At 37.0% G+C, this 27,066-nt stretch overlaps 2 protein-coding genes across 2 annotated transcripts in view; both read left to right on the forward strand.

Moving 5' to 3' along the window:
• The first annotated feature begins 1,412 nt into the window (after positions 1-1,412).
• On the forward strand, positions 1,413-8,412 carry c9 (complement component 9). Its single transcript, XM_035390009.1, has 11 exons — positions 1,413-1,563; positions 1,800-1,911; positions 2,452-2,602; positions 3,586-3,730; positions 3,868-4,006; positions 5,363-5,587; positions 5,969-6,209; positions 6,676-6,807; positions 6,942-7,117; positions 7,693-7,921; positions 8,066-8,412. The coding sequence occupies exons 1-11, from the start codon at positions 1,481-1,483 to the stop codon at positions 8,221-8,223; spliced, it is 1,791 nt and encodes a 596-aa protein (XP_035245900.1). The 5' UTR covers positions 1,413-1,480; the 3' UTR covers positions 8,224-8,412.
• Positions 8,413-9,771: 1,359 nt separating this feature from the next.
• The window catches only part of LOC118212347 (transmembrane protein 8B-like), a 49,553-nt gene continuing 32,258 nt past the window's right edge, over positions 9,772-27,066 (forward strand). The window contains exon 1 of the mRNA XM_035390130.1: positions 9,772-10,097. Coding sequence (XP_035246021.1) covers positions 10,010-10,097 — 88 coding nt within the window. The 5' untranslated portion in view covers positions 9,772-10,009. The remainder of the gene's footprint in view (positions 10,098-27,066) is intronic.

The following is a 27,066-nucleotide window of genomic DNA, read 5'->3' on the forward strand; positions in this document are numbered from 1 at the left end:
GAGGGAGAATACGTCTCACTGATAATGGAGGGCTGCTCGTTGAAGTGGAGATTAATACACTATTTTCAAGGCCCAGCTAATTTTGCCATCTATAAACTACAGAATGTGTTTATAAACAACATTCTGAATAGATACTTACCTGAGGCTTCAAAGAACATGAGTGGGCACTAAACATGGAGCAACAGAGCAGCCAAACAAGAACATAGCCACGGAAGAGCACTGGATGTGATGTGTTCTTCACAGTTCCCATTGCAGTTATTTGGATTAAGTTGTAAAATAACGTATGGTGTTTACAATGCATGCCTATTTAAACAAAATGGAAGGTTAATCTTTGGTTTTGGGGAAAGTAAAATGTATTCCTAGGTGGGGCACTAAATGCATTGTGAGAAGTGAATAGCCTGGGATGTGTCTCTGCTGAAGTTTTTGAAAAATACCAATGCAACATTTGCTCTTGTTTGTGAAGGGCTGTGAATGTCACCTGAAGCACTCAAACCCAAGCTCTAAGGATAACATTTGCTTCAAATGGAGCCGTTCAATTCACCTGTATTGTTTTGCAAACAACACTGCTCTCTATTGGACGTTTAATGAACAGCCATACATTTGGAGGTTATGAACGCACACATCCACGCATGCACACACTTGCTCATATGTACACACATGTGCAAAGAAGATCTTCATAGAACTAATCTGCTTCACAGAACATTAAAAGGTATTTTGGACCTTGCGTTCCCAATGTGATTGCTTCACTAGTTTGACCTGAGTGAACCCTTAAATATTTGTATTTGCTTTCCTGTAAGCCACGGCTGAGGAAAAGAGGTCATGAAATGGGTTTAAAACTAACTTTACACACACACACACACACAATGCGATACACAACAACAAGCATTTACTTTTTATATAAAATTTGAATTTGAAATGTTTATCCAGCAGTTGCTGCAATATACATATTGATAATAGATTTGTGTGGTTCATTATAAAATAATATACATTAAAAATCTAACTAAATGTTGCACATTATATTTGGTTGTGTACTTTTACTGTCTCATTATGTTTAATTATGGATGTGATATTGTATTCCATGTTAAAATGAACCATTGTGAACACATTTTCTTTAAAATATGAAGTGCATGCATTTCGGGTATGAAGCTATACCAACCAATCTTAAGATGGATTGGTTCTAAATTGACTATTAATAAGAATATGTTCATTACATTTTGAATACAGTGTTCTACATTTGTGTTGACTTAGATTCTGTTATTTATTGCCTGGTGTTGAATAGATTGTGGTGAGAGTCATTTACTGGCAGGAGTTGGTCATTGGACTTCTCTGTATTTAAATAAAAGGGGATTTCACATCTAACTTTTCAAGACTTGACCTTTGATAGGAATCCATCAGTTTTGACAATGATTAATAGAAGTCTGTATTTAAATACTGGGACACAAGTCCTTCAGATACACAAGCTCATATTGTGATTGCTAACATGAAGCCTATGTCTGCTGTTTGTGTCACATTTGGCATTTTAAACTATATTGCATTTGTTATTGGGGATGCCATACCTGCAAAGTATGTATTCATTATTTAACATGATATATATATATTATGCACATTTTTTTGTCATATAACTTAATTAACTTAATTTTAAGTTGAAAAAAATGTTGAAGTAATTGATTTATAATATTAATCCATTGTATTTGTATTATTAAAGTTTAGTTTCCATTGATATTACATTTACGATTTTTGATATTTTATCTTAATGAATTTAAAATAGAATATAATACAACGGGTCTTGTCACCTCTAGTGATGATCAGCTGACACGAACAGCAAGGGAGGCAAATGGACAAGGCGCAATTGACTGTCAGATGGGCCCTTGGTCAAACTGGAGCACCTGTGATCCATGCTCGAAAATGCAGGTGAGAGACAGTGGCAGACCACGGAGAGTGGCTATGTTAACGATAATCTCAATTTATTTCTATTATTCAAATGCTATATTCACCAAAAAATAGGAGTCTGAACTTAAAAATCTCCCACAAGTTTTGTAGCAAAGTTGAAATAGCAATACATAATCTAGGAAAAGCAGTTGGACATTCCAGGAACTTGAGTTTGATGCAATTCTAAGCATTCCGAGCACATAATTTATAATTTGTTCTATAATTTGCATTCCCAAAAAAAAAAAAAAAAAATTCAATTGTGTGAAATTAAATGAAATATTGAGCATAATTCTATTAAAATAGCTACTACATATAAAGATTTGTATAGATCATTTACCATTTAAAGTTAAATTATTTAATGGACATTTAGATAATTTTTTTATAATGTCTTTCAAAGAAGCCAGGAATTCATTTTTGAAATGTTTTAATCAAAACTGTAAGAAGCCAGGATTTAAAAATATGTTCAGGGCACTATCTGAGCAGCTAAGTAATCGACTGCGTCTACGTATTTTCTGTTTTCAGTACCGCTCGAGAACCGTGGAGGTTTTTGGTCAATTTGGGGGGCTTGTCTGCAACCAGCCCCTGGGGGAGCGCAGAGCCTGCCAGACGGAAATCGCTTGCGACGAGATTAAAAATCCTCCCTGTTCAAACACTGAATTTCAGTGTGAATCAGGTACTGAAAAGCCACACTGTCACTGTACCATAAATAGGCTGCCATTGTATTGGTACCACTTTACTTTGCTTTACTCTACTTCACTGGTATTTAGCACGTTTGAAGGGAAAGTACAATGAAGTTGTTTCTACACCTAATTTGTTTGTTAAAGTCCGCACCAGAGTTACACTGTAGGTAACTGTTCTATATTTTCATTTAGTTTGCTTGGTTTTACATTGAAATGATTCAAGCACACCAATTTGTAACTAAAGCAATTCACATGTACACGTGAGTGTTTGATGATTGGTCATAAAATTAGCGGGGCTTCTAGTTTTCAGGTATAGGCTACATTCACCTAACGTTACAAGAAAAATGGAATATGGAATATCATAACCGTTAAACAGGACATTTACCGGACTGATTGTATTTTGAACAAAATCTAGAGCAGGAATTCTGAATGAACGCAGCATCAGAGCTTGCCTTCTTCTTAGCAGTGTATTTATATCAGCAGGCAAAATGCGACTATCCTGAAGCCTGGGCAGGTAGGCTACTCATATTGTTTGTGTTCTACCAATATGAGCTGCTGTGAATAATTAATGATAATGGACTGGTTGGGCGAAGGCGGTGTCAAAGGTCTGAAGGTTGCAGAACAGAGGGGTCTGGCTGATGCTGGAGCAGTCTGGGTTCACCAGACAATAAGTCAAAAAAGTCAACAAAGGATAGAGACTGTGTTGAATAATGAGTAAAGAAAATCACTAATGATGAATGCAATATCATCATGTTCATCATTCCCATTGCCGAAGGAATGACATAGAGGGAATAATGATTTCTAAGTCTGTGAACCACTGCATTATGTGTGTGTAAGTAGTACACAGATCTTTTCATTTTATGATATTTTTCAATTGCATTTCTCTGCTTTATTGTTTTTGTGACTCATGGGCTTAGGCAATAACATTTATATTCCCACAGACAATGATATTGTTCATGGGCATTTCTCACAAAAGGCACTTGCATTAAGAAGAGGTTGGTGTGCAATGGAGACAATGACTGTGGGGATTTCTCTGATGAAGATTGCGATGATGAACCACGGCGGCCGTGTGGAGCAAAAGAAATGGAGCTATCTGAACTGGCCAGAAACGCAGGATATGGGTGAGGTTCTGAGAAATAATAGCAATACTGACCGTATCTAACAGTATGATGCATGCATAGCTAAACTGTGGTAGATTTCTGAGAAGGGCATATTGCCTGTGCAAACAATTATTGTTCCTCTATTGTTTTTAAAACAGCATCAGCATTCTCGGGTCAGGGGCCAGAGCCAATGCCTTCAATAATGAATTCTTTAATGGGGCATGTAGCCGTGTGAGGGACCCCAACACCTTAGAGTTTCACCGCACCCCATGGAACGTCGCAGTTCTAAACTATGACGTGAGTTCATTCTGTGTTTAACAAAGAAGCCATTTTAGAGTATATTTTCTATTGGAGATGTAACCTTTGGAATGTTGCATATGTTGCATTGATTGAACGCAGAAAATGCCTGTTTGTATAATGTTGGGGCTGGAAAGAAATGAGAGTGAAGGCAAACTGTTAGTGGATATAGTGGTTATTTGTGGCTTTTCACTGCAGACCCATTTTTAGCTTTTGTGTCATTATATTGTGTTATTTCTTATTGTTTTGTGTTGAGTGTGCAGTTTGTAAATTGTTTTGGTAAATATAGGCTACAGTAATCCATAAGTATTTTGACATTGACACAATTTTTGGTGTCTTGTACTCCATCACATTGTTGAAATGAAAAAATGAATATGAGGTTAAAGTGCACACTGTCAGCTTTAATTTGTGGGTATTTACATGCTTATCGGGTGAACCATGTAGGAATCGCAGCCCATTATTTTTATCCCTCCACACATTTTGCGGGACATATATTAATTGGCTGCTTGGCTGTTTCATGGCCAGTTGTATGTTGTTGCATAATTAGTTCGTGCACAAGAAAGCTAATAAACGGTCTACAGTAGATTATCGGTGTGGAATTCCAATTTGGATTCCATTTCTGTTGTCTCTCAACATGAAGACTAAAGAAGAGTCCATGCCAGTGAAGCAGGCCATCATTGGGTGTAAAAATATGAATACATGGGTCAGAAACATTAGGCGTGTCAAAATCAGCAGTTTGGTACATTGTTAAGAAGCAGGAACACACTAGTGAGCTCAGCAATAGCAACTGCCAAACAGATCAAGAGCACTACCCAGTATGCACAATGCGGTTATTTTGTACTTTTTTGCAAGATGAAAAAAAAGAGACCATACTTGTATAACCTCAGAGAGATCATTAAAAGATGCAAACTACTGTTAAGCCTCTAAATCAAAATGTACTGATAAGAGTTTTCTAAAAAGTACATTTAAAAAAATTGTTCTTGAACAAACTCTTATAGATAGATTAGAGGAGTATTAACCTGTACCAAAATGATAAAATGATGGAAGGAGGAAACTGGAGAAAGAAAGGAACTACTCATGATCCAAATATTACTGATGTGATTCTATACATCAGTATTGGAATTATCATTTTTATAGTTCTTAACTGGAAATGTTGAGGCCTATTTAAAAAAGGAAATAAAACCAAAGGAACATGTTGAGTTACTATATGTCCCAAGTGCACTTCAAATAAGAATACTTTCTAAATTCTTAGTATGTAGGACTAACTACTTTAACTATGTTTTTTTTTTCTTTTTGAGAATTTGCTTATGTGCCTTGAAGATTTTAATTTTCATTTAATTTTTAATTCATTTCCAGACACGTGCAGATGAGTCCTACTCAAAAGAGGTTTTTGAAACAACAAGTACCCTGCTCAAGGAAATTATGGAGGAAAACAAATTTTCCATAAGTGTGGGATTGTCTTACAAATTTGAGCCCACTGAAATTCCAATTACCACATTAAATGTAACAAATGCAGGTTTAAGTCTGGCATATGGAAGGAAAGAAATCATTAAACAAGTTACTGAACATACAGCTACCAAGGTAAGAAATCCCAATTATATATAGTCCCCTCCAAATTATTGACGCCCATCAAAAATGCTTCACAGATAAACAATATTCTTTCATATAGGGTGGCATTTCCATTTCAAAATGAATTGTGAGAATGTATTATGTCTGATACTGCATGTGTGGTTTGGTGTATGCCTGTTCTGAATTAGACTAAAATGGTCATGCATTTAAAGTGATATACAGTCTGTCAAGTCTCAAGTGTACAGTAATGTCAGCCAGAAACACAGGACATACTAAACTAGGTTAGCTTGTTTATGAATTTTTGTAAACAAACATTGCACTATTTTTCCTTTTGCTAAGCTGTAGATGAAGGAAAGTGGTTCCATGCATTATATCCTCTTTGTTGCATTTCAGAACAAGTCCTTCATGCGAGTTAAAGGCCAGGTTCAGATGGGCACATTCAGAATGAGATCACGTGACTTGAGGGTGACAGACACATTCTTGACAGATGTGTCATATCTGCCGTTGGAGTATGCAAAGGGGGAATACTTCAGATTCCTGGAGGATTATGGCACACACTATGCCATGTCTGGGAAGGAAGGAGGCGAATATGAACTTGTCTATGTGTTAAACAAGGAATACATGAAAACCAAAAGTATGAGTTTTAATCATGGGTTGAATGAACAGTTTACTGTTTTTTGTAGAAATACCATATCAAAGATATATGCGGTTATTCTGAATGAACAAGCACCCATATTAAATCAATTATTTAAAATGCATAAAATGCTTATTCATAAAATGTTCATAATATATGCGTAAAATGTCATGGTATAATTTGATAAATATGAAGTAATTTCCGAGGAAAAAATGATTGGTTAGATGGTTAGATTTTAGAGTTGATTTAAATACTTGGCACATACAAGTTGACTAGATGTTATTCAGGCTTCATGTTTTCAAGTCACCTAGTGCAAGTGGTTATGATTTTGTCCAAAGGTGATGTAATTCAACATTTAATGCTTTCATCAAGTCAAATCAATTCACATGTAGTGTACAATGAGGAAATGTTTGTCCATGTTGCTGGAAATGAAATTGTTTTCATTCCATCTACTCTGTGTCTGCAGAAGTGACATCACGGGATGTCCAGAACTGCTTCAGCCTTGATGTTTCAGTTACCGTCCAGGGAGTACCTGGCACTGAAGGAACAGCTTCAATTAAACCAGGCTTTTGTAATGACTTAATCATGAAAGATGATGGTTAGTTTCTCTCATTTGTAATCTGATTGTAATGTTTATATCTATATACCTTCCTTTGCAAGGTACAAGGGTTGCTATGTTCACAGTTCTCATTGACCCATGATGTGTATTTAATATATGACACTTCCACACAGGAGTTACAGATGAACATGCACTTATTGACAAGGTGATGACATCTGTCAGAGGGGGTACAATCCAAACTGCAACTGCTCTGAAGACAAAAATTGAGAAGACTGGTGTGATGGATGTGGATACCTACGTAGCATGGGCAAAGTCACTCGCTGTTGCTCCAGTGGTGGTCCACAGCCAGGTGAGGGCACTTAAAATTCTCCTTTCACTTCTTAAATTACATAATCATTTAACAGCAAATCCACTACATGCTTATGCCTATTAAGGCTGTCAAAAAATAGCATACACAATTGGTCTTCCCAACCCTGCTTGTGTGAGCACCTGTTTTTTTTCACCTTTTCATGTGACATCTCAATTAATCAGGTCTGAGTTATCTTAATTTTTGTATAAGCTTCAGTACTCATGTTCTGAAATTATTTTAGCAGATGAAATGCAATTAAACAAGGAACAGGATTCAATTTACAGCAAAATCCCTGAGAAATCAGATGGAATGATAACAATAAAAACGTAGATCCAGAATAGTGTTTGGGAAACACAGCTTTAATGGAAAGTATGCCCTCTAGAAAAAAAGATAACTTAATTGGCAACAGGTAGATCAACTAATAGATTAACCTCCTTAATAATGCATTCCTGCTAGTAAATTATATACTGGTATACAGTGTTCTCACATCTCAACCAAAAAACCTATTTACTGCTCCAGTAAAACCTGCTATGCTGGAGAAATCCTATGTTGATTACGTCTTCTTCTGCTCACAGCCTGAAGCAATCCAGTCCCTGATTCCTCTGAATATGCCCCATGCCGATGTCAAGAAAGACAACTTGAAGAGAGCCTTTGAAGATTACATTGCCGAGTACAATGTTTGCAAATGCCAGCCTTGTCAAAATGGTGGCACAGTCACCTTGATTGATGGCGAGTGCCTCTGCCTATGCCTCCCGCAGTTCGAGGGGCTGGCATGTCAAAATATCAAGTCCGAAGAGCTGAAACGTAAGTCAGATAATCACTTGTCAGCAAAGCTGTATGTTGATTACTCCCTGTAGCAGAGCATATTTTTCACATTCAAACAGCACGTCAGATAACACATGTTTTGTCACACTGATTTTTGTTATAAAACATAAAATGCATTTGCAGATCACCAGAACACGGTTGTCCAGCAGGGGAACTGGGGCTGCTGGTCTTCCTGGACCAGCTGCATTGGAGGACGAAAAACTCGGACCCGCACCTGCAACACGAAAGGCCTCACTTCTGGCACATGCAAAGGGGAGATTCTTGATTCTGATTACTGCTGAAAAGCACAAATAATCTGCCTTGGTCAGAAGAAAGAGATCTGCAACTGTAGACATTCATCATGAACAGTAGATAGAATCTGCAAAACTTCACTGACTACAAATTTTCATTTTTTATTGAAAAGATAAATCTGGATTGCCTGTACAACAAAATGAATGGTATTTTTAATAAACAACTTTTATCAATATGAATTAAATCTGTATTAGTTTATCATAAAAACTTCATAAAGGAACTTTCTGAATTTCCATCACAAAGAGTACACTTGTACAGTACTCATAATCCATCACAATGTCATCTTTTATTATTTGACTGCATATAAAGGATGATATCATATCTTTTTTGGGACACAATGATCGTACAAAATTGGTTCAAATTTTAACTTAAGAACTTATGAAGTAGGCTGCTTTGTGTATTTCTAAAATTGAAACAAACTGACCGGAACAAATTTACAATTCAGCCATTCAGGAAATAAGGTTGAAAACAATGCTGTTTTGTGAGTGATGGATTGATTACATTTCTTCTTTAATTCTATGAGCTCTTTAATTTAACAAAAAAAAAAAAAAAAACAAACACTGAAGATTCAAGTGGACATATTGCACGTTCATATTATTAAATATTTAATCTGAAAGGAGTTATGAAGCCATTGTACAGTTCTGCTTCCCTATATATTTAGTTTGTAATAATATAAATTAATAGTAATCATTTGAAAGTGCACTATGAGAAAAGTAAAAAGAAAAAAAAAAAGAAAAAACATAACATTACACCAGGGATTCCATACTACAGTGACTGCCAAGTAGGCTATAATGGTTGTTACATATACAGTGTTAATGATCTTACCCGAACACTCACAAATGATTTACTTGCAAAAGGCAGGAGAATGGGATTTCTGATTTTAATGTAATCATCATAGTGCAAATTTAGTCATAAACCTGTGCAGGGGCACCCAGTGGAAATCTCCTAAGTGTTTAAGATTCTCGACTGGTGGATTCCATATGAGATGCATATTCATAACGTGCAATAAATAGGTATATTGCTAAATAACTGAAGGATGTGGTTCATGTAACAATAATAATACTAATAATAATAATAATACTAATAATAATAATAATAATAAAAGTTCACAAGAGGGCGCCATTTATCTCGTTTTAAAATAAGCATATTGTACAAAACTGAGAAAATACATACAGTTCTGATTTCCAAGTCACACACCACACAATGTAGACCTGCAGTCGTGTTCTTGGCTATATTATCTACATTCTGTGGATTATAAAGACATCTCCGCACAGTGAAAACATTGTGGTTAAGAAGAGACGTTAGGCTTAAAGTGGTTTAACCTAAGACTAAGCTTGCTTAATGTAGAGCAGCCTGCTTGAAACTAATTTTAACAAGCAGATTTTGAGGTCCAGTGTAAATACACAGTGTTATGAGCAATGACTACACACGTTGAATTATGCTATAGCTGGCACTCATACTTACTGTCTAAATGTATAAATGTATTTCCAGTCCATCCTATTGCATACCAGCGGTGTCTAACTTTCAGAATCATGTCCCCAGATGAGAGACATACAACTGCATCGCATAGTAACGGACAGGACAGACCGCCAATGAATCGCATCTGAATGATTCCTATTGGCAAATCACAGCAAAATAAGGCGTGGCATTCTCGGAATTGCCATCTCAACAACGTCATGCGTGAACAGCTGGGCTTGAGCAATAACTGAAAATGTGGAAGAGCATAGCGACATAAAATTGCATGCGTGATATGCGGAGGTGAACACTCAGTTCATCATGATGTGGCGACTCAACGCTTCGGGACTGGATCGGGACCGATTGCATCTCCTGTTGATTGTTCACACCTATCTCTGCTGTCTCGGAGGTGAGTCATAAACTGGGGGCAAGAACGAAATTCCCGTCTGGTCCTGGTGCAGTGGAGCTCTCCTTCGAAGTGGTACTGAAACACTTCGGAGAATCTCACTGTGTTATACGGTGAATTACCTTCCTTGAACTATGACTGTGAAACAAACGTATTCATCTTTCTCCGCAATTTCATACGAATTATGTGCTGGGTCGATGAATGAGGGCTATTTTGTACCTTAAAAGTGACACCACGTAACGCGTCTAACACTTGGATTCTTAATAGACTCCAGTTAGCTACCACATACTTTTCTCCGATAATTATTGTAATTTAAATTCGATGTATTATATGGGTTAGTATTTAGCAATAAGCGCAGCATGATAGTAGTAGTAGCAGCAGCAGTAGTAGTAATAGTTGTACTAATAGAAGAAGTAGTAGTAGTACCAGTAGTAGTATAATCGCAGTAACATTTATACATTTTAAGCAGAGTAGTAAATACAAATACGCCAGGATGACCAGAATAAGAAAAATGATCAGAATACTTTCCATAAAAACAAACACTGTCTGTCGTCTGCTCGTCGCCTACATTCATTAGCAGCTTATATTTATCGTGCTTTGGGCTGGTGCGGTATTCATTTCAACAATATTAATCTAATAAAACCAGTACTACATATTGAAAATCCATTTGACGAATAGGCTGCATTTTCCACAGGTGGTATAGAGGATGTAGCCGATATAAAGCAATGTAGCCGGTGTACTGTCTACGACGATTAAATCGTCAGCAAATAAGTATTTGACTCCTGCTTGGAAAAAAAAAACAAACAAAAAAACACCTTGTGGTGGCAGGTGGCAGGTTGAAACGACGGGTTATATAGCCTATTTTTGTCTATTATTATTATTATTATTATTATTATTAGTAAGGTTGGATGATTTAAAACATGCAATCGACTTTGTTTGAGGAAGGCTGGATGGGCAAACACATTGAATGTCCTCTCATTCTCATATCACATAAATCTTTAACCTCTACATGAGGACCTATGGCATGGTGTGAAATAGGCTATATCCATTTTGAAATTATCCGTTAGTGGCCTCAAGAATCCTGTTTGTATAATTTCAAGTCTAAATAAAGCAAACTTTGTCCAAATGGTGAACAGACATTCAGAGGGATTAGCTAATCAGTTGAGGAGTTAAACCTCTAAACTACAAAATACAAACATCTGAAAACAGGGGAAACTATCCAACAGATGTATTGTTCATTACACGATTAGGCTATGCATCTTTGATCGTGCAATCAATGTGAACTAAAAACATTTTGAAGTAATCATTAAATAATAGATTGACAAACCAATCACATGCCTCTGAGGGAAAGGTATAGACATGGCTGCCTTGGAAATGCAGGTGATAGTCTTCTTTAGACAGACTAGGTATGAGGGCTCGATTGCGAGTCAGAGAAGAATCCATTACACCATTCCTTTCTTGACCCAGCAAAAGCATGTTCAAGCAATACAGTTTGGAACATCTACTTATGAGACTTCCCCCCAGTTGACTCTTTGCAAAATGTTTTGACCACTTCAACAAATTTGCATAATGCTTTGCTATGGAGGTGGAGAGTCCTTGTAAGAGAGAGACAAAAGGCAATTAAATACATGGTACAACACAACTGTTTTTTAATTCAAAATAATAAAACCTCAACCAATTTTATTATTATTTTCTTCTACCTTTATTTAACCTGGAATGAGCACACTTTCTTGATAACTGGCCGAGGTGTGGATATTAGAAGCTGTGTGACTGATACAAAATACAATGAATATATGAAATGCACACAAAGAAATATGCACAAATATAGTGGATATAATATTACAGAATACTGTAAATAAACATACAGCACAGATGGAGGGAAAAATCTACCTTTGAAGATCTGGTGAAATTGATTCACTTTCTGTATTTTACCTCTTAAATGTAAAAGAAGACAAAGTAGCATATACTACAAGCTCTGTATATCTGATGTGATGCTTGGGTGTGAAGTAAGCTGAAAGAAATACAACATATCCTTTAACCAGTACTAGATAGTAAATATATGATACTAGTATCTAATTTTAATATCTGATACTAGAGTGACAGAATATTTTGTTGAAATTTGGACTACTTTATGCTTTTGTGTGGCTTGAACTGTTGGAGTGATTCAGAGCCACAAAACATGGGCATGTTGTGCTTGTTCATGTACTTGAGAAAATGTGAAGGATTTTGGATACTTTGAGCAAGCTCAAGAGAGGAAAAAATACCCATGAAAAAGATATTACCTTAAAAAGCACAGCAAACTAAAATGAAAATAATACATGCTCTTATGTTGACATGTTCAAAAGAGGTAAGAGGAAAATTTCTTATCCTCAAATGGGGGTAGAGGGGATTTGTAAAGGAAGACTTTGCCACAAACACCCTTCCAGGCTCTCCTCCCTTCAACTCGCAGAGCACATTTCACTTTGAGATGAGTGTATTTGGCTCCCTGTGAAATCATTTGCCAGTCTGTCTTCACAATTCTAATGCCAGACATGTGCAACCATCCCCGATAATCTCCCTGTTGCAGGCCATCAAGAGTGTCCGCAGTATGGCTACATTATCAGAGTAGCTCTCATAAGCATGGTTCTCAGAGATTTGAAATCCATCAAAGTAAAAGTGTGACTTTTGCGCTGTTTTCACCTTGAGTTAATGGGAGTGCTTCTTCACTACAGTAAATGCTCATGGGCACAAAAGGCTGGTCTCAAGCTATCGCTTTGAGTGAAAAAGAAGAACAAGACAAAACTAGGCAAAAGATTCATGTGACAAAAACAACAAAGACAGTCATTTCTATTCTATAGTCAGGTATATAGTAATGCCTCTATTCTATGGGCCAGTTTTATCCTGGATTGGCCTGACCATCTGTTGTACAAGGTGTTTGAAAGACTTCCTTCAAGGCCATCAATACAGGGTGCCCATGTTTAGAAAACAATTCACCAGAGACTCTTTTGTGGTTGTAGCCATAACTAGATTAAATATACTAATGCAATACATTGTCTTAATGTGTTTCAACCTTGTTGCATGTGGTTCTATTGTGCTTTTATGTAGTTTTTTTTTTTAACCCTGACTGCAACCACATTTCCCTGCTTGGGACAAATAAGTGATCTGAACATTTCAGGGCAATACTCAAGCCATGTCTGTGTCACACTACGTGTCTGCCAGCACAATCACTGGCATAATGTGGATTTGATGCCAGTTGCATCCATGCACTGGAACAGTGCCCAAACAGAATGAGCCCCCCAACAGCCCCAGTGTGCATGTACACGCACACATAGTTATCTTCAGGGGGCTGCTGGGCGCCATATATTTTTTGAGCAAGAAAGTGAATAGATTTCAAATATATAATGATTTCTGTGCAGACACAGACAAATTATTTTCCACATTTTTCTCCTTGGTTGCTCCATATTTTGCACAGGCAATATAGACCCAAGGCCTTTTGAAATATATTTTCATTAACACGTTGTGGAAATCATGCCTGTCAGGCGACGCAGTATCACGTAGGAGGGACTTGCAGCAGGACATTCTGCTTCACCAAGAGGCTGGGTGTCATGTACCGAAAGTGTGCTCCAGAAAGGGAGCGGGTGGCCATGGTTAGGTACTGTTGTCCATCAGTGTGATATATGCATGTGAGTCAGAAGCTTGGGAATGTGTTCACTTAAAGAGGGGGCAGTAGGTGAGGACTGATAATTTGGCAAGTGGCGGTTTTGAGAAGATGAGTTTACTTGATGGACGTGTTAACTGATCTCTGCTCTCCCACTCCAAAGCTCAGAGACTTTAACAAATCATAAAAAGGCTAATACCCCTGGCAGGATGGGTTTTCCTGTTACCAAATTCTTGCTCGTGAGTACTTACTGGGAATACTTTATTAATATTCTATACAATTCTGGAAATTCTATGTCCATAAACAAATGAGGCCATAGTAATCTGTATTATGGTGTGCCCTACAATGAACATTTTGCTGTGTGAAATTGATGCTACCTACAGTATACTCTATATTTTGACTATTACCCCAAGGGTGTTCTCTTTCAAAACAGAGCCGTGCATGTGGAATGAATTCATCCTTCAAATCAGCATGTCATTAAGCCTGTTTTCTTCCCACTCATATCTTCCTGAGACCTGGCAATTCATTTTGCCACCTGCTCTATTATGTTGAAACACAGCAAGAGACACAAATAAAAATAAAATAAAAAATATTATTGAAAATATATTCACTGCAACATATTATGCCAAAAAATAAAAAATAAATCCTTAAACTTTAAACTTTCCTGCTGGATTTCAAGAAGATATTGTAATGTACATTATTTTGTATGAATAGAGCTGTGCACATATATTGTATACAGTATGTTCAATCTATTGATATGAGACAGAAATTTTATGAATTCAGGTAAAAAATTATATTATTGTACCCATACTCTGCACAATGACAATAAAGTTGAATCTAATCTAATCTAATTGAATCTAATCTTATTGAAATTAAATGCTGATTTAAGCACCTGTTGATTGTATCGCATTCTGAAAAACTGAGAACCATAATCAGTGACTTTTTTCAGTGAAACTCTAAAAATTGAGATAATTTAGAATAGGGTATTACAGTAAATGGCACAAGAAATTCATTTCATTCCAATTTTTTAAATGGTTGTTTTCTATATTGTTTTCTGTCTTAGTGCTTTAACATTTTATTTATTTTTTGTTAAAACTGGTATGTTACCGCTGCAATTGCCTGTATGTGCAGCCAATATTCTTTTGCAATGCAAGGTGAGTGTGCGTAAACCAAAATGCAGAGAGTTTGTTCTCATCTATGCTTTTGGGTCTTGCAATCAAACTAAAAATCAGAAAACAGAAAGAAACGGAAACAGAAAAAGATACAGAAACAAAATCGGTTAATGTGCGTGGCTTGATTACAGCCCCACTCTTTTTGCCACTGTAAACACTCCCATGGAAGTTTTGTGCTTTTGGGAGGACAACAAAGGGAATGGAATAAAATTTTGAAAACCGACAGCTGTTTTTCCCACAGTCATGCTGAACTACAACTGTAATAAAGCCTCCAGTCTCAATAAAAAACAAAGCAGAGATGCAGAGATGTTCCCGGGCACACTTAACCTGTATAATCCATCAGCCTTCTAATAACTATTAATTAAGAGTGGTGGCGGTTAGCTTGATTAATCAACTTATGCTTTGATCAGTAATTCACTGACATTATAGCGTTCTCAAATATTTAACAATATAATCTATGTCATTTGAAAAATTAATTATTATTAATATCCAAGTAGTGATTGAATAGTCCTTATAACTGGTTCAAGAACAAGATGAAACACATCCAAAGAACATGATACAGCAGTTCTCAATGTATATTACAACTAACAGTGATGTACTGAGCAGGAATACACTAATATTTGCTACCTGTATAATTTATAACACATTCTGTGCAACGTATTATAAATTACAGCACACATTGCTTTAAAAATCACAGAAAAATCTTAACGCCACACAAAATTTTGCCATCTAGTTGAAGTTAATTAGTCATTTTCTGGTCACAATGACATACACACTGTAGCAATGTATTGCAGTTGGCATTCAGCAATGGCCTGGATTTATGCCTTGATGTTTACAGCTTCATTTTGTTGTGGTACCTTGGGGGCTACCTGGGCACACACCATTTGCATTGTATATTAATACTTCTCTGTGCATCCCTCAGCTTTCCCTAATTCCCCTTGTGTATTTCATGTGATTAAGCAGGATCTTGAATATACAGATTTAATTATTTTTTTATTATTTATATGTATTTCTTTCTGAGCTCACAGCCAGCCAGAAGAGGATGGACGCCCTATTGATTATGGTTCCCCTCTCATGAGTTTTTGCTTGCCACTGTCGCCAATGGCTTGCTTTTGGGAGGGCTTAGGTTGGGGTATGCTGTGAAGCTTACTGTAATAAATCTTTTGTAAGATGGACCATACAAATTTGTTTTTATATGCTTTAAGAAATCTTTTGAAACTCTTGGACCATGATCCCCAAAACATAGTAACAAATGTGCACATTATGTTTGTTTGAGATAGAGTTTGTCCATTTGGGCCTCTTTAGTGTGATCAAAAGATGTTGTGTCTTTATTGGATACTTAATCTGCAAGACACAGCATTTTCAATAACAAACATTAGTGCGCTGAGAGAGATGTTAAAAAAAAAAACAAAAAAAAAAAAACATTTGGCTCTTGAAATAAAATGTAAAAGTTAATGCTTGCTTGATATAGAATTTCTAGCTTAGCAAACAACAATGGCAGACAGAGTGGAGATAAAAGTTTATATTTGCAAAAGTGGCTTCTTGTGTCTTTTTTAAGAAAGAAGACAATAAATTAGAAGAGCTTTAGGACATGTATAAATGTTGATTGTTCCTCTTCTCTCGAGGCTGTTTACTTTGCATTTGTGCCTTGTCTTGCCTGACTCTCACCCAGCTCTTGCATTCACAGTGTGTTTGCTCATTGTTGTGAGCTGTTTGCACCAGATGATTCATTTAATGATTAATGTAGCCCAATGAGCTGTGGGAAGGACTGTGCCATGATCCAACTCCCTGCTGGGGGAAACACCTGCGCAGACCACTATAAACAAACACATCGAATGCACCTTATGTACAAAAGCAGGAATGTAAATTTGAATTTTCTGTTGCAAATACGAACATTTGTCTTTCGTAACATAAATATTTCCTTCCTAACTATATAACTATATCGGTTTCATGACCTATCTAGATTATGGTGAAGCTGTATCACACATGGGAGGAGATAAACTATGCTAACCACCATAGGTAAATGCCCTCTCCTCATTCACTAAAGAAGTTGAAAGGTTTTAGGGCATCTCCTTTATAAAGGTCTTATTTTGATTAATTACCTTATGAGAAGGACTCAAACTCCCAAAGACCATAGATCACAGAAAAACAGATCTGGGGCATTTTGCAGCCTCTTCACTCCCTGAAGACAAACTTGCATAAGTCATCAGACATCATGCTATATCCTCTGCACATCAATTTCCTTATTTCCATGGTCTTCTCAGTGCTCAGCAATGTTAATGTGCTGATTTTTGTCTTCTTTTTGGGAATCACTTTCACATTGATGACTGGCAGCAGATGCTTACAGCAGCAATGGACCTGGAATGACCTTATGGACCTTGCCCTGGGTCCTGTAGGGTTAAAAATATGAAAGAGATGAGTGCAGAAGAGACTTGATGTTTGCCATGGTCCATGTGTCTTTTCACCAAAAACACTGTACAAATTGAGGTATACTCAGTACAACTGCATGTATAAGCACTAATGACCTTTGTTATGCACTTATTGTGTGTCACTTCAGATAAAAGCTTCTGCCAAATAAAAGTAAAGTAATGTAATGAGTAAAAGTTCCATGTTGCACTACTACATATTGCAAAAATGAACTTTTTGCATGTTTACTGTATTTATAGTTTGTCTTAACGGGTATATGGTACAACATCCTCTTGAATTGGACAAATGGGTTCCTCGCTTTCAGGTATAGGTGTTATAACTCCAGACAGTAAAGCACAAGGCTTGGGCCACAGCCATAGGATTATAGGCTTCTAACATTTCCCAACCCGTTTGAGGCAATAAAACAGCAAATAGGCACTCTCATGAAACTTTGATATTCCTCCAGGGAGACTGGTTTCTAAAAACTGGACTTGATAGAATTTGAAAGGAACTAAAAGCCATTGCCAAATTGCTTTTCTAATTGTATTTAGATGTGACATTAACACATAATGAACTGGCATGGAGCTCATGTCCATTATAACTACCGATTTTCAGCGGCACTGCCCCAAAACATGGAGAAAAGGCATTTATTAGTCTATGAATTATTTTTTATGGAGAGTTATTAGTCAAAATATTTAATAGTATTAGTTATTAAGATATTACTAAATGCCACTATCCCCTTAGACGGACTCTTTTTTAGAGATGCATAAAACTTCGAAATGCCTTTGTAGTGGAAATTTACACCGGGTGTTTTCTTAGAGATAGATTAATGATCAGAGACTTTTTTCAGATATTCAAGCAGGGTGTTAAACTCACCCACATCGTAAACTTTATTAACAGAGCTCTTGGTTAAGATCCATCATTAACTGCAAATCAAATTCACCCTTGGTTTTACATCAGCCAGGAGAGGCCCTCTCAAAAAAATATTTCATGCTGGGCTTTCTGAATGATTACTCTCTAGGTTAAAACACACTGCTGAGTCTACGGTTCCAGTTCCTGTTGAGTGCAGGAACTGAGAAGCAAATGTCTTCCACTCAAGTTCTCTATGTTAGTTAATTTAATTCAGTGATGCTAAAGCCATGTGAGATTATGAAGGACATGCACATATTTGTTATTTCCTTTTCCGGTTTTAAATATCCAATACTAGTTCTTATTTGGTATCACATTTACAGAGAATGATCCAAAGAATCAGGGATAAAGGAATGAGAAGAATAAAGGAATGGGAAGTTGTGCAAAGAACAGTACAGTTCTCTTAATATAAAGTATGTTCTAAAAATGTGCAAATATGAATTAAAAAGTGTGGAGGTGTTGCAATCAAATGAAAAGGTAAAGTTAACGTAATTTGCGGGATATGAAGTAGCTGGGGGAAATCTTAACCCACTAATGCCTATCTTCTTAATTCCCGGGTGCTGGGTAAAATGATGTGGTCATTTTGGTAATGTTGGGAATAATGGTCCTCTCACTGTGTTTTTGCCATATGTTAAGGAAATACATATGATATAAAGGACTTGCTTGTGATTTCAGGATAGTATGAGAGATGGAGCCTGAATTATTGGTTTAGCAATTTATTCCATGTTATTTCCAAAATAAAATGAATATCATGTTGTGAATTTAAATATGTTATATAGAAAGAATAAAAGAAAGGGACAAAGTGACCAAACAAGACGGCGAGTAACCTCTAAAGAAAGGATAACAATTGCGCTAAGTATTCTATTATTTTTTGAAGTCATGCAAAAAAAAAAAAAAAATTAACCCCATAAATACAAGGTGGACAAAAATGACACTCATAAAATGATAACTCTCATAAAATGCATCAGTATAGACCATTCCCTTGAAAGAATCATGCCTCTATTTGGTTTAGATCAATTCACAGAGTATTGGTACTTTATATAAGCCTTTATACCACAACAAATAAATCACAATTTTCCAGGTAAACCAACCCATCAGCCCATGCAGGCTCTGAGAAATAGTAAGAAAGTACTGTATTCAGAATTTCTTTGAAATTAAATGGGTCTGGTTCATTCAGGTTCCACATAACTCCAATGTTCATATACTGAGTGCAAATCTATTTTGGTATTAAGAGAAAATGTCTGAAGTCTTTTTCATTCTAGCAATGCTTTCATTGTCTGATAGCACAATGACAAGATTTACTAATATATACAAATGATGAGCTTACTTAAAGTGCTTAATTTGCCTAGGTACCTCACAGATAATAAACTGAAGGTGACATCATCGTCTCAATGAGTCACAGTAAATATTGAACTATTAAGTTAACACTGGACAGGAAGCAATATCCCCTTTTGATTGATCAGTTCCAGATGAGAGTATCATTTGGAATAAGTAAATTTTAACAGATGACATTATATACAACCATAGACAGAATTAAAAATTGCACCAATAATGAGTCTAATCTGTCGGCCACTCCATTTGGTTCTTCACATGGTCAGGGCAAAGCAATTGCTTAATTGCTCTTAAGCATATGATTTGTTGTATTTTAAATGGACTACTGAACAGCTCGGCAGATGGTAAGCATCTGCTTCACCACAGTCGTCACTTTTACTTGATAATGAGCAGATATGCCACTGCAGGCTTTGCAGCTGATTGAAACATCTATTTAATTCATGTGCAGGAACAGGGGCCATCGATTTATCGTCTGTGTGATGACAGAGACGCATGCATGCACACACGCGCATTAGGGCTGCTCTTCAAGGAGTCAGGCTTCTGAAGGGCTGCCCAACGTGTGCCTGTCGGAACGCTGCAAGGGAATGAGTGTCTGTGATAGAGGTAGTGGAGCTGAAAGGTATTGAAGACGGGCTTTACCCGGAGAAGGTCACTGATTGCCAGGGAGGCCTTAGATTGCCTGGCCGAGTGAGAAGTGGTTTGCTGTAGGGAGCACTTTCAGGATTTGCGCCACTACCCGTCCTCAAGCACCGCAGTCCAGGGAAGCACACCATGTGACTCACATGGCTCACCACCGCCCACTCAAAATTGTCCCATTTTCACTTTTATTCCAAGAAATTTCATGCTTTCTTGGTGTATCACAGATTTTACTGTACCTGACCCAGTTAAAATTGTTATCCTTTTTTGTTTCACTCCTGTTTTCAGTAAGGAAGCTTGGTATGGAACAGTGGCTTTGTACATTTTGAATTCAGTTTAAAATAGTTCCCCAATAAGATGGTATCAAATCTGTTTTTCCCTACAAAAGTCAACAGGTCAATAGGTCAATAGGTCATACTTGATATTGAACTATTGTGTCCGTAACATGCACATTTATATCTGCTTAGCAGCTGTTTTGGAAGTATTTTTGCTTTTGAATACTGTGCCTTCGTGTAATCATAGTGTCAGAGTGAGCTGACAGCTTTGGTATTTGTGGTATAATGACATGATGGATGTTTTCAATGGAAGACAGATCTCAAAAACAGAACACATTCCTAATAGAATCTGCAGTGCAGTGGTACTGTACTCTAAACATGCTGTGTCACAAACACATTTTACTGACACACAAAGCAAATGCTCACAACTGTAATTTCAGAAATTCAGAAACGGCAAAATCTACTTTTGAGAAGTACTTGCAATTTAAAATTAAAATCTATTAAAAAAAAAAATAAATAAAATAATATGCTAGGTCAGTACAATGACAACACTATTCTAATGAGTCTTACAAGGACGCAGAGGTTTTGGTGACTCCTGGCACTCAGAGGTCATGGAGGGTGAATCTATTCTGTGGTTCCTCTGTATCACATTACCTTGTAATCTTGAAGGCTGGCCCTGGTGCTTGGCTTTCCTCTGTGATTAGGCAGATTAACGTTGCTTCCATGGTTGAATTTCCCAGTGAAGGTGAATCGACCATCGGTTGAATTGGAAGGAATTGATAGTGAACCAAGAGAAAATGTACAAGTACATACTCAGTCATCACAGGTCATTTTTGCCAATGCCGAGATATATGGTAATATGATCTCACTTCCACTTCCTCATGCATGCAAAATGCAAATTATATACCCAGCAATGGGTCAGATGCGTCCAATTATTATTTGGCTTAAACTTTGACTCACAAATAAAGGCAAGTGTTCCTTTTATTTTTTTCTTCACAATCAAAATTTTGCATGTTCACTGATCATCAAAATTGAACTTAAGAAACTAGTTTAAAAACAAGTTGTATTTTGATGCTTATTGCTACCAATCAACATTGACATGATGAAGTGGCCTACATAAATTGGCCACTTCATCATGTCAATGTTGATTGTACGAGTCGTGATAACAGAAAGATACAATACTACATTATTCTTCATTAGAAATAATGTAATATTGTATCTTTCTGTTATCACGACTCGTATAGTATAACATCACAATGTCATTGCTTCCCTGAATGGTTTCAGTGTTACAGAATCTGAAGAATGCCTGCAGGGTCCCTACATTATGTTTCTCTATCACCTCATTCTCTACAAAGCATGCTTTGATTTTCTAATGTCCCATCAAAACTATATTGCATTTTCAGTATTTATCAAAAACTGGCAAGGGGTATCCAAATAAGATTACTTTTCTGCTTTAACATGCTTGGGTAGTAGTATTTCATTTTCCATCAGAACTGATAACAAACAGACACACAGACAAATAATAATATTATAATATTAATATAATATTGTTATTTTAAAGTAATTTGTCTTGCAGCCAATGTTATACGAGAATGTATAAAGGAGAATGTATTACTAAATTTGTTTCCCGGATTAATTAGAATTCCATCTGAAACACTAATTACAGGTGTGCACATTAGCGTTAAGACCTCTGCTAATCTATGTAGAGCCCTAGAGTGTACACATCTTGTTAATCAATAACTTGAGATGATAATGGCTGATACATGCAGGCAACAGCAATCAATATTAGATATATGGCTGTAATTCAAGAATCATGCTTTCCGGGGTGTGCATGTGCAGCATAATGAGAATGAAGTATCATTTCTTAAGGGATACACACTGTTTTACATATTTGACAGAGATGTAAAAAATCTGGGTGCATATTTCACTTGTTGTTATTTTCATTGTCAATTTAAGTGGACAATACAGGCTAAATAAGCATTACTCAGACAATCTGCTGTGTAGCTATTTCCTCAGTAGTATACTTTTCACCCTATCCTCTTGCTGTAGTTAACAAGGTCAGGCATTGTCAGGACTGCAAAAACAATGGAGACAGAGAATGTCCTCTCCGTGGTTAAAAGGACCAGTTAGCTGCTCCACAGGAGGGCATGTGAAGGTGGATGTTGAGGAGGTCCCTGCCAGATACTCCATGTATAACCGCCTTGTGACAGCAGCCTGTAAGCACTTGGGAGAGGACCAGGACACATTTTTAAAAATCCTTTAAAAAAAAGGTCCTCCTGAGACCTGGCAGAAATAACACATGTTGGAGTGAAAATATTTTCAAAAATATTACTTATTTTATTTTTATTGAATGCCCCTCGTTGTGTCAATTTCAGCATAGTAGAATATACGGCTCTTGAGATTAAGACCAAAGACCCACGTCCTCTACAGTGGACAAAAATGAATTTCTGGATCTTCTATGTATGCTTTTATCTTTTATGGTCCAAAGTCAGACCTGTACATTTTCACTCTGACCCTTCATAATGGCCTTGTTGCCATGGAAAATCACAGTTTGTGCATTTTTAGAATGATTGCATTCATTATAGACTGTAAACAAGTGGCTCTCAGTAGCAGGGTGCAAGGCCACATTTTTACATGCCCACCAGTGAAAGAAGCTGGCAGGGAGATAAGGTATTGAGTTTCATGCTGCACAATCAAAGCTTTGGAATGAAATCCCTTTGTCAGAGAAGATGTTATGGAATTAATGGCAAAGGAAATTCAATAAATTCAAGCACACTGATTTTGTATTTAGGCACTTAAAACTATTGGAGTTTCCTGAAGTATTTATCTCAAAATACAGCAAAGAGAAAGTCAATCATCTAAACAAAATGGAGCACAAACATTTTCACACACACTTTCACAACTTTTAATTGTGACCAGCCTATGCCAGGCTCCCCGTTTTCATTCACCTGCAAAATGTATTTCTGAAGTATGTCAGAAACCACAATACCCATTGATGATCAATAACAATGATGCAAGAAATTCAGTAAATATGCTGTTGTTGATTATTTTTATGTTACTAACCTCAGAATAGAGCTTAAAAACAAAAATGCTTAAGAGGTTTAACAGGAATCACCTACGTGTAGGAATGTGAAAGGAACAAAACTGGATGAGGTAACCACTTACCACCAACATTTTTTTTTACTGTCGTAGTGTGTAAGTTTGGAAGCTTCAGTTGCTTTAGTGAAAAGAAACTGTTTTTTGGCCCTATGTGATATCTATGGAGGGATGCAATATATAGAGGACTTCATGTTGGTGGAAAACTTGGCCTTCTGACTAAACGCTTCGAGGGAAAATGCCTGCCTTTTCATAAAGATTTGTTCCCCGCATGCTTTTTGTTCCCACACACTGTTCCCAACGTGGAGCTTGAAAGGCCTCTGTGTCAGCAATCGCTGCAATTTCAGTCTGTTCTCAAAGAAACAACAGACATCCGATGAATGGCTATGGTAAATTGAATTTACCATAGTCATTCTGGGAAGAAGAGCTGGAATGATGTGAATGACTATATTCACATCATTCCAGCTCTTCTTCCCAGATCCAGTATTCTTCTCCAAGAAAGAGGCATCCTCACAGACAGGCTACATTGATGAAACTGGCTTGTTGAGGGCAATCAGACCACGTTGTCCCCAAAAAGTCACCCAAAGGCATTCGAATGATATGGATATGGTTTTGTGTTTATGTGGTGTGACTGATTGCAGTAGTAGTAGCTGCTGTTTGATGAATCATTGCTTTAGACATACCAAGAGATTCAGTTTACTAATGAATGAACAATTTGAGAAGCTTGACATGGACAAAAAACTCCAAAATTATATTGATGACTTAAGGTGTGAGAGACAATTATGTGTAGCTAATTGTATTTAACGCTCATTTTTGTAAAAATGAAATAATGTTTTTGTGCATTTTTTCTTAAATTGAGAGCGTTGTTGCTGACTTTAGTATCTCGGTTTCCACTTGAGCCTGAGCATATCTGTGTGATGTCTCCATGAGATCTCTATTAATGACCATGCCCCGACAAAATTCAATATGCCTTTCATTTACCATGACAATGCAATTAATAGTCATGTTAGCACATAGAATTGTCAATGCAATCTTCAAAGTCATTTCTACATGCAAATAGCAGGCATTTTCATCCTTGCAGTATAAATCATCGGATGAAAGGCTTTTCCGCTGAGACATGTTGACATGTATGCAAACACATTCTCAGTGATGTCCTCTCCTGCACATCTCAGTACCCGATTAATTATGCAATGGACAGAGGTGAAAGAGAAGCAGTCTGTTTTAAGTATAGTGCTATAAGTTATTGTACATTGTGGTAACCATACACAGACCTGACAGGAAAAGGTTTCACACTTCTACAGCTCATAGGTTGTATAACGATTGGAGTGCATTACTAATAATTAGCTTTTCAGTTTGAAGTATAAAGGTTCACATGATAAATATCCTGTGTTCTTGATTGAAAGTGGTAGCAAATACTGAACGCTGTTTAAACAGGACCCCACAGAGCTCATGGGGCTGGTCTTCCCTGGCTGATTATGTCTAAATAATAAATAAATGTCAATCTCTGCTCTGGCATTTAAGATGGACCGCAGCTAAAGCAAGCATTGCCCTGTTAAACCAACAATTTTTCAGTTAGTGGTGGTGGAATGCAGGGATGTAGAACCTTCTCTACATTTCTGCATCCTCACACTCATCTTTGTAAGCCCTACCCCCTGCTGTCATTGTTTTAAGCCAGCAGAGTGGCATGCATAATACATACATAAGCCAGTGCCATACAGGATGCCCTCAACTGTCTTACTGGAAGTTACTTTTGCAGTCATTTTACTCCAGAAAGAGGAGCTGATATTTAAAGAGCACATCCAGCAAATGATTGCATGTCTACAGATTACACAAAAAAACCTCCTCTGTCAGGTTTTTTTCCTCTGTTTTATCAGAAGAATATAATCTTAGGATCTTATGTAGGACCAGGGTGAATTGCTTACCTGGTGTGCCACCTCTGTGGTGAGCAGTCACTAGAGCATAGGAGCCCGTGGCCTTTTTTGCTTGCCGTTTCCAATGCTGTCGGCTTTGTAAGTAATATCACTTGCAGAAATTCATTCCGAGGTTTTAAGGTTTCTGTTATCTCACCACCCACACAATCTCCTACAGATGGCCAGTGAGTCAATAAGTATGTTTCACGTTGTAGATATGCCTCACCTCTCTTTACTATCTTTACTGCTCTCAGACAGACATTAATAACAGACCTTTGAAAGAACCTGAGCAGTGTCAAAGTAGTTTTCTAGTCCTAACTTACACCCGCCACCTCACACATATGAATAAACACACATACATACACAGACACAGACACAGACACACACACACACACACACACACACCCACACACACTTTGCCAGCATGTGAATGTGAGCTGCTGTTTGTATTGTTTTTGCACTCCTCAGGCCTCTTGTTCGTTTTTGGCAAGCTTTTGTGAAGCCCTTCTCTGTGGACATATTGTATGTTCCTGTATGCACAGGGGTAATTCTATGGTGTACATCATTCTCAAGCTCCCTCTGCATGTTAAAAATAGAGACTAAAGCATTTCCACCTGGATTTGATGTGAAAACCAGGGAAAAGAAAAACTAAACTAAAAAGCCAAACAGAACGCCAGCGGGTAAAATAAACAAAGCCATCATTTTGCATTGTGTCACTTGTCATTCATATGTTACAATACACTTCCCCTGGATATTTATGGATGGTATGACAGTGTTTATTTGTGCTGGGTTGGTGGATTTGTCAGAGAGAATTGTGGAATCATCCATAGTTTCTCTTTCCGCTTTATGTGGATGTGACCTTTTTCCGAAGATTTATTTTTCTCCTTATAAATCTTTCAGAATGCCCTGTCTGCATTTCTTTGTCTTTAAGCCTTCAGAAACCAGAGGTGTTTTCTGTCAATGAAAGGCATGATACTAGCTTGCTGGGTTCCCTACAGGGACCATTGTCCAGCACTCCCTTGGAAGGTTTCCTGTCTGTATACCATGACCTCCTGAGTTTGAAACTCCAGCTTTGTGCTGAATTTTTTTTGTTGTTTTCATCAACTGCAGCAACGGTAAACAAACCAATCTAAAATTGGAACGGAAGCGTTATAAAGTCCCTTGTTGAAATATGAAATATGACAAGAGACAATACATAAAGCCATCTTGTTTTCTGGAGTTTACTATGCAGAAGGTGTTTATCTGTTTGAAGAGATTAAAACAAGATTAAAACAATTCTACTTTATGAACATCACATGATCCCATTATTACTGTCTTACTAATTGAGGAAGAAGGGATGCCATCAATCTCAAATACCATCAAGGTATTAAGCAACCCGAGAGGACACTTTGGTTTAGAGAAATGGGTCATTTAGAATTGATCTACTATCAATGTGATATAGGGAGTGTAGCCCTGAGCCAGAGATGTTATTCATTTTAATGTGGTTACCCTAGTCTGGGGAATAAACCAAAAGGCTAAATATTGAACAGGCTTACACTTTGTTGCTGGCAAATTATTGACATAAGATTTAATAATGATCTAGTAATTTATTGACTGCAT

The sequence above is a fragment of the Anguilla anguilla genome, chromosome 14 (genome assembly GCF_013347855.1).
Source record: "Anguilla anguilla isolate fAngAng1 chromosome 14, fAngAng1.pri, whole genome shotgun sequence".
Classification (NCBI taxonomy): domain Eukaryota; kingdom Metazoa; phylum Chordata; class Actinopteri; order Anguilliformes; family Anguillidae; genus Anguilla; species Anguilla anguilla.